Genomic DNA, 15,959 nt, shown 5'->3' with positions numbered 1-15,959 from the left:
CCACACAGGGGTTTTGTGGAGGGGGTGAATCAGATAAAAGCTATTTTCCTTCTGTTCACTCTGTGAGGGGGAAGTCAAACAGAGGGCTCACTTGTTGCTCTGCTTAAAGCCACATTACACAACTTTCTGGTGTTTTGGAAATGGCATCGGGGGTGACTCTCTGAAAACTTTGGCCAAAACACCTATCAGGTCTCTAATGCTCAAGACTCAGTCTTGACTTTTGAAGTCTGGGGGATACAGATGATAAAATGAAATAAAATAATTTTGCCAACTGTAGAATCTTCCCTGATTGCACCATGTGGAAAAATGTAACCTTGAAGTTGTCTGATTCTGTATGCCCAAACCAAATCCCATCTGCACATTTGGATTTTCAGAGTAAACCTACCTGCACTCCGACGAAGTGATGACTTCAGGGCTTCCTTTGCCTGCCTGGTGAGCAGTGAAATGTTAACTGGACGCTCATCTGGTGAAAAGACTCCGCTAGCTGGTGATGCTGAGCCAGGTGGTGACTGGTCTGATGGTACTGAACGGTCTATGGACTGATTAGCTGCTGTTAATTTTGTCAAGTTTGGTAAATTTTGAGAAGATGCCAAGGTGAGTGATGATTGGCTCAGTGTTTTTGAGCTGTTTTTTGATTGGCTGAGTGGTGTTGGGCTGGATGCTGATTGGTTAGATTTTATAGTGCTGCCTTTATTATTCTCAGATAAGGTTTTGGCTGGTGTTTTGCTGCCTGATTGGCTGGGTGACACTGTGGTGGATGGAGATTGACTGTTTTTTTCTGTGCTGGTTGGTGATTGGTTTGCTGATGCTGTGCTTGTCAGTGGTTGCCTGGGTGTTGGTCTACTCGGTGACTGGCTGGCTTGTTTGGTTGGAGATTGTCTAGAGAGTCCTGTCTTTGTTGGAGATTGAGCTGATGGTGCCGTACTGACTGGCAACTGGCTAGCTGATGACTGAGTAGTTGGAGATTGGTTGACTGGTGCAGTCTTTGTTGGTGGTTGACCAGTTTGTGTTGTGCTTCCTGGTGATTGTCTGGCTGATGGTGTGGTGGTTGATGAATGACTGGCTGGCGTTGGGCTGCCAGGTGATAGGCTGGTTTGTGCTGTAGTGCCTAGTGATTGGCTGGATGTTACTGTTCTCTTTGGTATTTGACTTGATGATGCTGACTGTGAATTGCTGAATTGCGTCTTAGTTGTTGATTGGCTTGGTGGTGTTGTTCTGCTTTTTGGTTGGCTAGCTGGTGTTCTGGTGGTTAGTGACTGACTGGATGGTGCTGGGCTGGTTTCTAATTGGTTGAGTTGTGCTGTCTTGGTGGTGGGTTGACTGGCAGGTGTTGTGCTGTTTGGTGATTGGCTGGATGATGCTGTTCTTGAATATTGATGACTAGATGGTGCTGTGGTTGCAGATGATTTGTCAGAGCTGAAGGTCCACAATGACACCGGTGTCCCATCTGTAGTTGAGGACGTCAGATTGGACGTCAGGTTTACCAGTGAATGACTGGTGGAAGACATGTTGGTTTCTAACAGAGCAGCTGCTGTCTGTAGGACAAGGAGAGAAACTGAATCAACAGGTATTTCATGCAACAGTTGAAACCATCCAGTCATAAAGCCATAACCTGATCCTGTGCCTAGCGATGTTTCAGAGCCTCTTCCAACAAAATATATTGGAATATAATCTGATTTTTCTCATAGTGGTCTATGGCACCACTTGGCAACGTGAGCCAACATCAACAAACCAGAATTAAGTCTTTAACGCAGGCTGATTCGTTTAATTAATTCCTTGAGTTTAGAATAATATCAAACAAAATCTGGAAAAACAAGCTCAGCTCTCGGGTGACAGATTAATAAAAGTTTGATTAAAATGTAATACACCCGAAGCTTTTACAAATCAGGGTTTTGTTTGAGGGCAAAAAAATTCCTCTCAGAATTACACCCGTCGATGCCAAAGCAGAGAGTCCCGACTGGTGAGGATGAAACAGTGTCGGCGCTGGGAAAAGAAGAGGCTGCAGAGAAAAGAGCTGTCATCCAGTCTTCATTAACAACTCCACTGTGACTTCCAACTCAGCTTTCCCATCCAGGTCGACAACCCCACCCTCTGCTCCACCACCTCCCCCGTGTGTTTTCCCACTTTGGATGATCTTTGTTGAGATAAGCAGCGTGGAGATGTTCGGGGGGGGAGTACTTTTCTGAACCAAAATGTGTCCAAGGTTTTACACTTCAGTACGCAGAGCTGCTGAAATTAAAAGTTCTGTGAGCGGTCTCAGAGGAATAAAAATTTTGGCGTTAAAACTGTCAGATGTTCGATGGTCAGATACTGAACAGGAAATACAACGGCGGCTTTGGTTTGAAAATACAGGCATTAGCATTCAGAAACCGTCAGCGTTGTTTCTACACCTTTTCAGCGTCTCCGGATACCTGAGCCCTCAAACCCAAGGCTTTGATCTCAGGGATCAGGAACAAAGCAGGTGGCAGGGGTGCAGCGAGGGGGCTTAGAGGGATGTGTGACTATCAATTATTAATCACTGATTGCTATCAGGAGATATCAAGAACCAGCAGCTTAAACACAGATGCAGCCGTGTTCGACCCAGAGGTCACGATGCATTGACTCAACCGTGAATGGAGTTAAAGCTCAGAGATCCGACACGAGATAAACCTGCTCTGTGACCTGCGCTGCTAATTGCTTTGTTTATTTGCTACCCTCCATAGTTTGTACCACATTCTCACGCCTCTCAGAGCCAAAGGAGAGCCGGACAAAAGGAGCGACCACATTCAGGCCGATGGAGGCTCTGATAGAGGAAGAGCGAGACAACAGATCGGCTACCGTATATTCCTGCTGGGACTCCCCCACATGCCAGCTTCTGAGGAACGAATTCCACTGTGGCGCAATTCTACGACGTGCTGAGGTGTAAATCAGCGGGGAACAATGTACATTTTCAGGTCATGTCTTTACATGTCATGGAGGTATGGTGTCAGGATGATCTCGGGGGAGATTTGCACTCAGCATGCATTTTTGTTTGTTTGAAAACAAAACCACAAATGTAAAATACCACATAAGAATAGTGCAGGTGAAGATGCATTTTTGAAACTGAACTTAAATGGAGTTTAAACCAAAAAAAAATAGGAATGCTAAAAAAAATATTTCACTTGCTGTCACCTTACCTCAATGAAACAAAAACATGTTGCCTAGACAGGAGATGTTTTAGTGTACATTTACTCCGATGCTGTCTGTGCAGCAGACTCTAAAAGCAAACACTGTAAATATGTGAGGTGTAAATCATGGCCCTTCAGGTGACGGCTCTGTGCTTTGGTTTGATTTTTGGGCTGAGCTCTGACTGCGCGTTTGCCGCCCGAAGCAGCTCCATCAGCATCAATGATCAATGCGGCGGCCTACCTGCCCTCCCTGGGAAGCGGTGTCCCATTTCTGCTGCTTTATCCTGCTGCTCCCGCTGCTGGGACAGAGAGAACAAGGAGAGGTTTGTTCCTGCTGCAGCTTTCAACCCCGACACCACAAACCCACCACCAAGCAGGACCAGGATCCCACCAAACAGCCCCAAACCATCAATCAGACCGGACGGGCTCGGCCTGCCCCACCAAACACTGCGAAACACCCAGAGCTGCGACCAGCATCCGCAGTGTGGATTTAATCCATCAACTGACTATCGGTTGATCCATAAAATGTCAGGAAAGACTGAAAAATGCTGCTCGTGATTTCCCAGAGCTCAAAGCAGACGTATTTTGTGTGAGCAACAGTCCAAAAAGCTAAAAATCTTCTTCTCAGAGGAGCAACAAGCAACTGAGTTTTGCTTTAAAAGATTATTAGAACTGATCATTACAATAGCTGTGGATTGATTTTAACAAATATAACATGCTTTGGAGATTATCATTATTTGAAATCATTACAAATCATAGGATAAAATAATAAAAAACATAATGTCCACTTATGTAAAATAGTAAATATAAAAAGTGATATATAAGAAAATCTCATCAGACTAATGACATGAAAACACAATAATAAAAACAATTTCAGTATAAAAATGAACTCACTTATTAAGTTCGCTCCGGTTAGAAAGACGCACCCTGTCAGTCCCGGACAGACGCGCTGAAATCAGGCCAAATAAATAAAGAAACGCTCTGAATACACTGAAAACAGCTGAGAACAAACACAGTGAGAAGCTCGTCCAGACTGAGACAAGAAGAACAGAAGAAACATAAACCTGCTGCGTTTCCTAATTTATCCCAAACCACATTAATTAATCTGCCTCTGCGCGTCCACTCAGACGCCTCGGCTTCCTGACAGAAGATCCCAGGTGACTCACCTTGATAAATTAGGATAAAATACACAGACAGTAAATGAAAACGCCTTTTCCAGCTACGTCTTAAATAGGGATCCATTCGTGTTTCGCGGATCCGCAGTCAGTCGGGTCTGGACAGCATCACCTGGTGAAAACCCTCCGGCTGGACTCCCGCTGCTCCCTGCGCTGCTCCATCCGGCTCATCCCCGAGCGGCCCGCCGCGCGCCTCAAGAGCCGCCGCACCTGCTCATTAGCATAAAATATGCGCAGGTGGGCGGGACCAAACGCGCGTGTAGGTGCTGTGCTGCGCTGTGGAGATCAGAGAAGATGCGAGCTGCAGACAGTGACGATCCTAAAACAAAGACACGTTAACTTTGAGTCGGTGATGACGAGTTAAATCACTTAATATGAGTCAAATGTAACTAAACCCGCCAATGTGCTGCTTACAGTCTCAAACCGTACACACACTGATGAACACGGAGCAGACACACACACCCTGAGAGACGTGTTTAACCTGTGCGTGTTTCCACTGACCAGGAGCCGAGAGAACAGCGCCCCCTGTGGTCCACGGCCACAAACTGATTGTCTCACCTGGTGAAGCTGTTCTTCTTCTTCGTCCTCAGCAGCACATCCTGTTCAGAGGTGTCATTCACGGTGAGGCTCAAATTAAATAATAATAATAATAATATTTTGGTTGTTTTTCTTTCTTAAGAGTCTTTAGTCCACGTGTTTAACAATGTGCTTTATTTTATACATATTTCCCTCTGAAGTGTAGCAGAGTGGGAGTATAAAGTAGTGTAAAATGGAAATACTCACCTCACAAATGTATACAAATACAGCAACTGAGTAGATGTACTTGAGACTTTCCACCACTGGGCTTTGGTTGATCACCTGAAACCAGACCGTCAGGCTGCTCGCTGGATGAATCCACTTGATTTGAATCTTTATAGCTCCAGGTTATGTCTTACAGCCAACATCAGTGAGCTTTTATTCGCTTCAGGTACGGAGCATTGACTGAGACCTGAACCTCCTGAAACCTGACAGGAAACACAAACCTTTGGCCGACGGGACCCCAGAGTCACCAGCTGCACAGACTCGTATTAGCATGTGAAAGTCTGGATTTCGGCAGAGGAAACGCTTCCTGTGTCTGTCTGTCTGTCTGTCTGGGTGGGTGAAAAGGCTTTTGACTGAGTGAAGCCCTCGGAGGCCCCAACAGGCTTTGTGTCGCCCAGCCAGGAGGTGTCCGCTTTCATAAACGGAGACCCGACCAGCACAGAAGGTGGGGGTGGTGGTGGTGGAGGAGGCTTTAGAAAACTAAAAAGTGGATGTGATTTCTGATTTGGACATGTGATTAATCTCATACTCCCACATACACACACTCGTGCACCTCCTTGTCTTTAAACTGAAGCATCTCACACACACACACGCTGTACTGGAAAGCTGGCATCTGCTTTGTGTCCTGCAGGCTGCTCGTTAAAGCTCCCATGAAATGACTGATTGTCTTCTGTGGAGTTTCTGCATCGAATCAGAAGTTGCAGCAGCAGCTTGAAAACCACGTCTGGTTTCATTCTGTCTCAATACTTTATGACTTCTCACGCAGCCTCATATTCATATTCCTTAAACCTTCACTGAGCTGGGGCTAAACGCTAACCGCCTGGTGTTCAGCAGGTGTAACGTTCACTGCAGTCCATCCAAAAGCTTGAATTACACTGGTGGGTGTTTCTATTATTTTGTCCAGCTCGTATCAGTGTGGGGAGACTAAATGACAGAAACTCCTCTCAGGATAAAGCAGTGCAGCTCCACAGCATCACTAACTACGCCCTCCAAAAGCTGAAACGGTTTTAACTCAAACTCAACGTTGGGACCGTCATGAAGGCAGGACTGTTGCGTTGGGCCTACCTAACGAACTCAAGTCACTTCTCTACCGGTTTGAACAAACCAAAGTGGCAGCACAAAGCAGGAAACATGCTGAACACAGGAGGGTAGGATTTACGTCTTTAACTCGTCGATAACATCCATCCTGTAATCCTCGTCCAACATTGTGATCTATACAAACTGTACAAACAGCATCAGGTGCAAAGAAAAGCATTTGTTGTCTGGAATTTCTAACACGTTGAAGATTTCCTGCACACTGAAACAGAACAACATAAAAGCAAAAGGCAACAAAGAAAGTGAACATTCAGAAACCAGCGAGCCAACGTGTCCACAGGAGTGAGAGATAAAGTGTAACTGTTCACGCTGAGTCTTTGACTCCCCTCACCTTCAGACAAGGACTTCAGCATCTCGGTTCTTGATATATTGTTTCTATACTTTTTTTAAGCGGATAGCAGATAATTTCACATTTTTTGTGTTTTAAAAAGAAGTTCATAACCAGCATGCACACCTGAAGGTGACACAGGCTGAGATGTAATGAGCAAAGATGGATGGATTTAATTTTCTTCAGCTCGAAGAACTGCCATGTTAAACAGCGCCACCTACTGCACCGGAGTGTGTATAAGTCCTGTCGCATTCACTCGTATTATCATCCAATAAATATAAATTTCCTGCTGATAATTTATTGGCGTGATTTATCTCGTGCATCTCTAGTTGTACTAAACATTTTCCTTCTTAAAAATCAGAAGACAGAAGAAACATTTTTTCCATAAGATCACAGAGAAATCATTAACTCACAGCAGCTGCATGTGTCTGTCTGCACATTTGGTCAAATCAGTCTGCCGCTCGCCTCTCGGATGGGACAAAACTCGTTATGACTACAGCTGTGCAGTTTTTATCTGTCAGTTATCTTACATTAGAACTGACAGTCTCGAGCTTTAATCAATCTTTACGTCCTAAAAGGGAAATGAAGTTGAGACGTTATCATTCACGTCCCCTTTAAGCTTCTGCAAGTTCATTTCAAACCAAAAGCAACTTCCTATACAGACCAAAGAGAGAGGATCACATTTACAAAGAAAGGCAGAAAAATTCTCAATATCTAACCATCAGGGGTTCAAAATGCTTAAATATGTACACAGAGAGTTTTGTTCATAATGTTAAATCCAACCTTTGAAAGATTTTACACATTTGAAGTAAAGAAGCTGACATCAGAATATGTACAGGATGTAAAGAGTGTCGAATTAAAATATCTTCCGCAGGTTTATTCACCTGTCGTACACGGTTGTGTATTTTTGAACAGAAATCTTTAAAAACAAACTGAGCATCTGAGCTGGACGTGAATCGAAAAATTACCTCCCATCGTTACTTCCTTGGAGGAACTTCTGCTGCTTTTACTTGAGAGAGACACCTCTTGAGTGAAACAGCAGATAAGCAGAGGTTTTAGCACTCCTCCTGCTCTGTATTTGTTTTGTGTGAGTGTGTGTGTGTGTGTGTGTGTGTGTGTGTGTGTGTGTGTGTGTGTGTGTGTGTGTGTGTGAACTCTGTGTATTGAGAGTCCTGCACGCTGCCTGGCGTGCTGCGTTATCTGGGCCGGTGGTTGGCCAGCAGGAAGTCCTTGTCTTTGCAGGTGAGGCAGAGTTTGAGGTTCCTGAGCGAACCGCCGGCAGAGTAAAACGCCCAGACGCCCATCAGGAACAGGATGACGTAGGTGGGAACCAGGCTGGCAACATAATCAGGGTTCTGGAAGGTCTGCATGAGAACAAATGATTGAATATGAAAATACATCTTAAAAAAAATAACACATTAGTCTATGCTCTTCTCTGGCTTCCCTTCTTTTTTAATGTCAGAATGGGCTTTATGCATTATCTTCTATATGGAGTTGAAGGAAGCACCCACCCAGCCCCCACCGCCCTCAGCAACACTCACCAGACAGGAAACGATGAGGTGGCTGATGATGACAGCAGCCACGGCCCACCAGCGCTGCTTCTCACAGGCATCGAAGAAGACGACGCCCCAGAACATGTGAAGCAGGATGATGGCCATGGTCATGAAGGCTGAAAATGGAAAGCGGTTACATGCACATGCACGATTTTATTGACTTCAACTGATCGGTTCTTCGGTAAATTCATGTTTTCGCTCTACACACTTTTCCTTGACTCGCCTCCCAGATGAACAGGGTGGGAACATTTAACCAGTTGGGGTAGGACAAAGACACATACATCAAAACGGCAAAGCGCCTGCTGTGGAGGGTAGCGTGAATTCTGGTTTGGTACCTGAGGACAGGAAGTAGTGCTGAGAGTCTCCATGGATCCCCACAGTCCCCGGCCCCACAGAGTCGGCCAGGATGTTCACCACCGAGAAGGCTCCGCTCATGAAGCCGAAGCCGAGGCCGGACACTGACACAAAACAATGGCAGAGGAGCGTTTTATTCCCAGGATGCATTTCACACCACAATCTGCCTGATACACTGAAGAAATTATCAATCAATGAATTATAAACATCTGCTTAATTTCATTCTGAAACATGTCTGGCTGAGAAGTTTATTTTTTTAACTGCCGCATATATCCATCACCGTGGCTGGGTACTGGTAAAAAAAACTACAATACCAGTACTGTTAGACTGATTTCTGAACCGCACAAGCCATAATATGAGCATGTGTACATTGATGACAAATAAACTGAATCCGATGTAGCGCGTCCCTTTAAAAATAAATACTGGCAGAACTGCAGGTATCGGATGTTTTTCAAACTGCCAGCGATGTGCGGTGCAGACTGCGTGTACCGTAGGCCAGCTGCCGTATGGAGATCGGCATGGTTTCCTCCTGACTGAGAGCGAGGAGGCCTTCATTTGCTTTCCTGGAAAACAGACACACACACACACACACACACACACACATCAGTGTTTCAGTCCCTAGTGTCACTGTGAGCTGTAAACATGAACATCAAAACGAAATATGTGTGTCAGTTAGTGGAAGATGATATGAGTGGCAACAATGACGTGAAGGTGGGAAACCGGAACAAACTGGGACAGATCGACTTCAGAGCAGACAAACACGCTGGGAAAGTAGTAGTCAGGGTGTGGTGGTGATGGTGATGGTGGTGATGATGATGATGATGATGGTGGTGGTGGTGCTTAAGTTACACAAAAATTGTAATATATTTATACTTTTATTTTTCAAGCTTCAGTGACACACAACTTCACTTGTAGTCCAGTCAATCCGTGGTTTCACCCAAGGAAAACTGCAATAACCTCTAAAGTAAGTAGCGCAGGACTTCCATGAACGTGAAACTCAGCGGCTCCACCCACAGCTCGGGCTGCATGCTGAAGTGCCCCTGGGCAAGACTGCAAACTGCTCCTGATGGCAGTTCCATCAGCGTGAGTTTTGGTGTGAGTGGCTAAGAAACAGCTTTGGATAGGAGGTGCTGTGTCACTCCTGATGAGTAAACTCTGCCATCAGTGAGTGTGTGTGTGTGTGTGTGTGTGTGTGTGAACAGGTGAAAATGTTTTTGAGGACGCGTGTGGAAACCAAGAGACAGCCACTTACTTCAGCAGCTTGTAGTAAGCAAAGCGGAAGGTTTCCTGCAGCAGGACGGACAGCACCACGCCGAAGATGAGCAGGCCTTTCTGCTGCGCCGCGCTGTCCTTATTACTGATCTGCACCGAGATGAACCACACCAGAGAGGACAGCAGCAGAGACACCAGCCAGAAAAACGCTCTGAGAGGGAAAATGACAAGAGCAAACAGTTGGTTTCTGAACAGAAAGCAGCTCAGCAACAGGCAGGTACGACATTCACTTAACAAAACAGTGTAATACAGCTGTGCAACCTGGATCTGTTTGCACTCGGTACAGTTCGTATCACCGGTCTGCTCCTGATAAAACAATAATTTACTGTTAACGGAACGTGACCAGCTCACTAAAGCAAAACCTTAAGCAAAACATTACATTTATGCCCTTTAACTTGGCCTTTCAATGTCAAAGCAGCTATTTTGAAGCTATTTTGGTTGTTTAGTTCCGTTTATGCAGCCTGTCTCGAGTGATGGCCAGCAATCAGTGCAACCCATTAAATCCCCAGTGAGACGGTTCCATTGTCAGACACAAAATACCTTCGCCTTTACTGATTATATCTGACCGTTTTCCAGACGCCACTTTAAAATCAGGGGACTTTTGGATTCTAAAACTGGATTTTACAAAGCAGAACAGCCTGGGAACAACCGGAAAGACGTGAAGTTCAGTAAACTGGCAGGAAGACCGAAAATCGTACACAGTAGCAAGCTAATGAGGCGATCCGTTAGCTACCAAGCTAGCTGCGGTAAATACACGCTTTTACCCAATTCAACACGCGAGGTCTGTCAGTGTCACACACTCACGATGAACACAAGTTTACTATGACCACACTTTGACAGATATAAATTAACCCTCACCCTGCTATGAGGAAAATGACCCTCAGTGGCTCTCGGGCGATGGTAAACACGAACAGAGCGATGGCCGGGCCGAAGGCGATGAAGGTGCAGCCGAAAAACACCGCTGCCGTCATTTTGGCTCTTCGTGGGGAAAGTGAGCGGCCAGCAGCGCGACCCTGAAGCGCCTTGTCTTGTTCCTTCAAAAGGCGCTTTACAGAAGTTTGTCTTTAAATCGCACAAATCGTAGCCTGCTGAAGGAGCCGATCGTACACTTCTACTTCCCTCTTCTTTCACAAGCGTATCACGGGGACTTCGCTTGACGTCTTGACGTCACAATGTGTCACGTGATCTCCGCAAAGTTCGCCCCCCCAGAATAGCAAGAATTGGAAAACGCAGTAAATCCTTTGTTTAGCGCCTGAAGGGAATGTAGGAATGTATGTTGTGAATGTATTGTTTTCTTGTATATTTCTTTTATAACTTGGCGATACACGAAGTCCACATTCTTCATATACATTTTAAAATCAAGATTAATAAGAAGGTTTGACAGTGTAATGTGTGTATTAATTTGTCTATTCTGCGCATACGTCATTTATACCTTCTGCGTAGTGAAAAAAAATCTGCTTTTCTGCATCTTAAGTAGTTTTTGTTGTCCTGTTAAGCGTGTGTAAAATTAAATTTTAATTAGATTAAATTATTAAACAAGCGTAGGCCAAAGTCCAGAGACAAAGAGTTTAAAAGTGAGTTAGCTGAGGACACGGACCCAAGATTGGCTAATAAAGCAGGATCCATCTTGAGGCCTGTAATATTGTGTTAGTTGATATTGTGTTTAGTGTTGCATATTCCTAAACAAATATTTGATCAGCCTGGAGGTATGGGGACCTCAAGTAAAAGCATCTGACAAGTATGTTAAGGAAACACCACCTCTGAGTTTCTGAGGATCCACGTTCACATGATGTGTTTACAAAGGACTTAATTCTTCTGCAGGTACTTAAGTAATGAAATAATACTGATAACAGAGAAACTTTTCAATCTTTAAAAAAAAAGCCTGTTATTAACGTTAGCTGTTCTTACGCTTCTAATATGTTTATCTGTCTGTTTATTCTTTTTAACTTTATTCTCTTTCATTTTTGCAATGTGTTCTTTCACACCCTGTTTCTTATTCATCAAATTATCACCTGAAACACACCAGACATTTATTATCACATTTTTACAATTTTCCAACAGCATGGACTCACATAATATGTAGAAATGAATGATCAACAGCAGAACTAAGCACTGATGTTCAAGCTTCTGTCTCAAACATCTTCTTCCTGCCGTCCATCCCGGCCTTGTCTTCAATGTTCTTCCTCCAGTCGCCGGTTTGCTTCTCCTGAGAGAAAAGCAGCAGGCAGATTCAATATCACTCATAACAAAATGGTTCAGGCTCTCTTACTATTTTGTATATCAGGACTTATGAGCTTTAGTGTGATTTGAGAGGTGAAAATAAAGTTCTTATCTTAAAACACAAAAATCCTTGCAGCAAGAAGATTCAAAATCAAATGTAGTCGTTCTGTGATTGTCCTTCAGCGTCTAAATTAAAATGCAAATCGCCCACCTCCTCTTTGACCTCCTTCTTGACCTGCTTCAGGTTGGCTCTCAGGTCCATGGACACTTTGTGTTTGGAGCCCAGCAGCGCGGCCAGCATGGCGTCGGCCGACATCCGCACCTTCTTCAGGGCCGGCTTCTTAAACTTCCCCTTCAGATCCTGAACCATCAGCTTCAGGTCATCAATCTGACAGAGAAGACAGTTACTCAGACGTCTGAACAAGATACTCAAGATACGACCACATTTCACAATTATCGTCTTGTAAAGCCTTGCAGTCAGACATATTATTTTACACTGAGACGAACGATTACCTCTCAGCTTCTCCGAGCTGTTTTTAACTGATTGATGAATTCAGTGGGAGTCTCAGGAGAAGAAGCTCCTGCCTTACAGGGACTCACTACTGGGTTTACACGGAAGTTAAATGACCCTTTAACTTTAGTACCTCTTTGTTGGACTTTTTAACTTTGATGTCCATGTCGTATCGCTCCTCGTCCACCAAGTCAATCTGCTTGGAAAGTTTCCGGCACAGCTCCTGGTGTTTAGTAGACAGCAAAAGAGAGAGAAGTGAAGCATGAGCTTTTAATAGAAACTTTATTCACAAACAAAACTAATGCATCAAGCCAAAGATCCATTTTCTCAACTTACAAGGCCAGTTTTCTGTCTCCTTCTACTCTCTTAAATTACTTTCTGTTGGAATATAACTTTAAAATGAATTCATGTACAAAGCCACGGTATTCCCAGATGGGATTTACATTTAAAATTGCATTTATAGTCATGTCTGTAGGCTTCAGTGGCATCTCGTGGTGTGGGTGCACATCGCAATTATCCGAGCAGCCATCATGTCACCCTCCCTTACAGCGATGGCTAAAAATACAGTTTATATTTATGAATGTTATATTCCAGTTCTGCCAAAGTTACTAAACTGATGAAGCTCAATATTCACTTTCCTTTCAGCTCTGGTTAAAACCAAAACAACAAGCTGAAAGATGATAGAAAAGCTTAGAGCTGACGGGAAACACGTGTGGTCATTTTTATCCACCAGGTAGTTTACCTGGAGCTCCTGCATGCAGCCTGGGATGGAGAGCAAGGGGCAGTTCTCCTCCATGTACTTCATCTTCTCCCTCTCGGCCTCTCGCGCCTCCTCCTCCAGCATCGACTCGCCAATCTGCAGCAGCAAGCTCTGAGAGGAAGAGGAGGAGCGAGTTCAGAGCGCCACCTGAGCTGCAGCCTCGGTCTGGTGTTTCTGCGTGTGTGTCATGCAGTAGTCAGTGTTTTGTGTCGTGGCAGGTGGACAGCAGCTGCTTTGTTTATCCTGCACTCTGTCTTTAAAACGGGTGCACAACAGAGTCAGTGTCATGTTTACAGTCAGAACAGAAATACACCAACAAGTAGATTAAAGTGATGTTAAATGAGTTTTAGCTTGAAGACGAGGAACTCGTCAGAAAGGTGGGATCAGTGAAAGCTGCGGCAACATTGGCAGAGAAGCTTTTGTTTGTGAAATGACTGATGCCCTGTGCTCTTCTGGCCTCCTATAAACCAAATCTACCAGCTGGCACATTTAGCGTGAGCTGACCCAGTAAACCCTGAGGTGGTCATCCCAAAAGATTTCTCACATTTAGAGATGAAAGTTCAGGACGGTCACATTCAACACGATCAGGAGAGCCAGGCTGAAAATCAGCTCTGGAGGCCATAAATACATGAACACCACTTTGGCCTGCCAGCTTTGCTTATTGACTCACATTCAAAGAGCTCAACTCTCATCCTGACAAACACTTAATAAACTGCTTTTACAGTAGCTACAGTAAGTACATAAATCTAAGATGGTGGTGATACTAAATTTGATCACTCATCAGCGTCGTCTCACTCTACCTTGAGCTGATTCCTCCGACTCGTCGACATCTTTTTCCTGTGGGGAAACAGGAAGAAGAAGGAGAATTATTACAGAGTAATTCTGTGTGTTTTGTAGATCCAGAAAGTGTCAGATGAGGACTTACTCTGCCATCCTGGCTGCAGCTGATTTCTGCCTGCAGAAGGGAGAGGAGTGGGAACACCAAGCTTTTTCCGGTCTGTTTATAGGTGCTGGTGCAGGGTGTGTGTGTGTGTGTGTGTGTGTGTGTGTGTGATGCAGCGATGGCAGTTGTTTTCAGAAGCTGTCGGTTAGATTCCAGACTGAGGGGTCAGTGGCGGCAGCTGAGCCTCAAACAAATGCTTCAGGAATTTTCCTTCCAGAAGCTTCAGATGAGTGTGGGTTTGCATATTCAGTTGTTGAGGTTTAACTTAGAAAATCCCAGTTAAAGGATTTATTCTATGTGAATTTTATCATCATCAAATCAGCAGAACCAACAAAGAAATGGTGATCCTGATGTGCAGACATGCAGTGGGCCTTGTTTTTATTTCCTTTGGTTAGGATCACCATTTCTTCACTGTTTGTTTCTTTCCTTTAATCATTTGATTTTCTTGTGGTATATAATTGTCAAATGGGCATTTAGTAGGCTCACTAACTTTTCCAGGCCAAGGACCCCTAAATTGGCACACATTAGTCCACGGACCCCATTTTGATAAGACTTTGTCTCAGGTTCCCCATCTGATAAGAATTCTGCTTATAGACTTTATTACAGCCACTGTTTTACTTAACATCAGACTTATAATGAAAATAAATGATGGAGCCCTGGCAGACATGCAGTTCATCGGTGAGCTCTGCCATCAGGAGACAGAGTCTGGTATTTATCAAGAACCGTCTGTGACATTTGAAGGGAAGCTAAAACCCGGCAGCACGTGATCATCTCTGAAGACAACGGGAGCTCAGTGGTTGTTTTCTGCTGTCCTCGATGTCCTCCGAGTCGGCTCAGCTGACTCCTTTCAGCTCCTTTCAGCTGACTGCCGTGCTGGTTTCATTCAGATTTCACGGACAGCAGCGAGAGCTCAGCAGAGATTCATCTGTAGCTGCACTGAAACTCAGACATCTGCTTGAATAACGACTCAGTGACAGTGAAAGTCAACCGTCAGGATACTGAGAGGGTTTAGACGTGCTTAGTTACAGAAAACTATTTGATAGTTAAAATGACTACTTGATTTTGATCTTACATTTAGTTGTAAGTCACAACATGCTGTATTCTCTGCCACACAAACATTATGAAGGGTAAATGTAATTTTGTTAACATGAATGAGAATATTCACAGGCTTAACATAAAATAACCTTCAAAATGAGAGCTGTAAGTGACAGCAGGACGGATGTGTCGCTGCCCGTGAAGCAGAAAAGGCCTCCCAGCAGCTGTGAGCTCTAAACTGGGAGGATTTATTGCTCTTAGTGGTTCCCATTATATTCAGCTGCTGCAACACCCTGGGAGGGAAGAGGACACACACACACACACACACACACACACACACACACACACACACACACACACACAAATGCTCTGCCAGTACTGTTCTTTCTTACTGAATAGAAGCTAAGCCACAATGAAAATAAACACAAGTTTCTGATATATCAACAGAGAAAACAGAGAATATGTTTTCAGTCTTTATCTCTGTTTTGGTATCTTTTGGGCTTGAATTGTGAGTGTTTTAGTGTCTGTTAAACCATATTTTATTTGTAAATCGCTCATGAACTCTTTTCACTCAGGTTGCACAGTCACCACACATTAAGTAAAGTAAAGTAAAAGCCCTGCATTTAAAATCTGACTTAAGTAAAAGTACAAAAGTACCAAAAGTAAAAGTACTCATTATATACAGAAATGTCCATCTTAGGAAAGTGTATATCACTTACATTATGAAACTGTATTTAGTGATGCATTAATCTACAATTAACTATTT

At 44.1% G+C, this 15,959-nt stretch overlaps 3 protein-coding genes across 4 annotated transcripts in view; all 3 read right to left on the bottom strand.

Moving 5' to 3' along the window:
• Positions 1 to 5,000, bottom strand: part of otog (otogelin) — a 46,132-nt gene extending 41,132 nt beyond the window's left edge. The window contains exons 1-4 of the mRNA XM_046399060.1: positions 4,313 to 5,000; positions 4,041 to 4,095; positions 3,388 to 3,445; positions 386 to 1,535 (exon numbers count right to left, since the gene is read on the bottom strand). Coding sequence (XP_046255016.1) covers positions 386 to 1,535; positions 3,388 to 3,445; positions 4,041 to 4,095; positions 4,313 to 4,388 — 1,339 coding nt within the window. The 5' untranslated portion in view covers positions 4,389 to 5,000. The remainder of the gene's footprint in view (positions 1 to 385; positions 1,536 to 3,387; positions 3,446 to 4,040; positions 4,096 to 4,312) is intronic.
• Positions 5,001 to 6,271: 1,271 nt separating this feature from the next.
• aph1b (APH1B gamma secretase subunit) lies at positions 6,272 to 10,905 on the bottom strand. 2 transcript variants are annotated; one of them, XM_046395686.1, is made up of 7 exons: positions 10,583 to 10,905; positions 9,705 to 9,875; positions 8,942 to 9,015; positions 8,434 to 8,556; positions 8,087 to 8,214; positions 7,698 to 7,909; positions 6,272 to 7,657 (listed from the first exon to the last, which is right to left on the bottom strand). In XM_046395686.1, the coding sequence occupies exons 1-6, from the start codon at positions 10,693 to 10,695 to the stop codon at positions 7,742 to 7,744; spliced, it is 777 nt and encodes a 258-aa protein (XP_046251642.1). In that variant the 5' UTR covers positions 10,696 to 10,905; the 3' UTR covers positions 6,272 to 7,657; positions 7,698 to 7,741. The 2 variants fall into 2 exon arrangements, with proteins under 2 accessions (XP_046251642.1, XP_046251633.1); XM_046395677.1 differs by having other exon boundaries at positions 6,272 to 7,909.
• A 747-nt stretch (positions 10,906 to 11,652) lies between these two features.
• Positions 11,653 to 14,148, bottom strand: LOC124064508 (troponin I, fast skeletal muscle-like). The gene is made up of 6 exons (XM_046399048.1): positions 14,141 to 14,148; positions 14,016 to 14,052; positions 13,198 to 13,350; positions 12,589 to 12,678; positions 12,156 to 12,332; positions 11,653 to 11,930 (listed from the first exon to the last, which is right to left on the bottom strand). Exons 1-6 carry the CDS (start codon positions 14,146 to 14,148, stop codon positions 11,844 to 11,846), a joined length of 552 nt encoding a protein of 183 aa, XP_046255004.1. The 3' UTR covers positions 11,653 to 11,843.
• Positions 14,149 to 15,959: the final 1,811 nt, after the last annotated feature.

The sequence above is a fragment of the Scatophagus argus genome, chromosome 1 (assembly GCF_020382885.2).
Source record: "Scatophagus argus isolate fScaArg1 chromosome 1, fScaArg1.pri, whole genome shotgun sequence".
NCBI lineage: Eukaryota > Metazoa > Chordata > Actinopteri > Scatophagidae > Scatophagus > Scatophagus argus.
This window is presented reverse-complemented; position numbering and strand designations above follow the sequence as displayed.

Coding starts and splice junctions, on each gene's coding strand:
- LOC124064508 (XM_046399048.1), bottom strand. Junction 12,679..13,197: donor GCTGCATGCAGGAGCTCCAG/GTAAACTACCTG, acceptor ACTAAACACCAG/GAGCTGTGCCGGAAACTTTC. Junction 11,931..12,155: donor AGAAGGAGGTCAAAGAGGAG/GTGGGCGATTTG, acceptor CTTTTCTCTCAG/GAGAAGCAAACCGGCGACTG.
- aph1b (XM_046395677.1), bottom strand. CDS start 10,695: ATGACGGCAGCGGTGTTTTTCGGCTGCACCTTCATCGCCTTCGGCCCG. Junction 9,876..10,582: donor GTCATTTTCCTCATAGCAGG/GTGAGGGTTAAT, acceptor TTTCCCTCTCAG/AGCGTTTTTCTGGCTGGTGT. Junction 8,557..8,941: donor CATACGGCAGCTGGCCTACG/GTACACGCAGTC, acceptor GTTTTGTGTCAG/TGTCCGGCCTCGGCTTCGGC.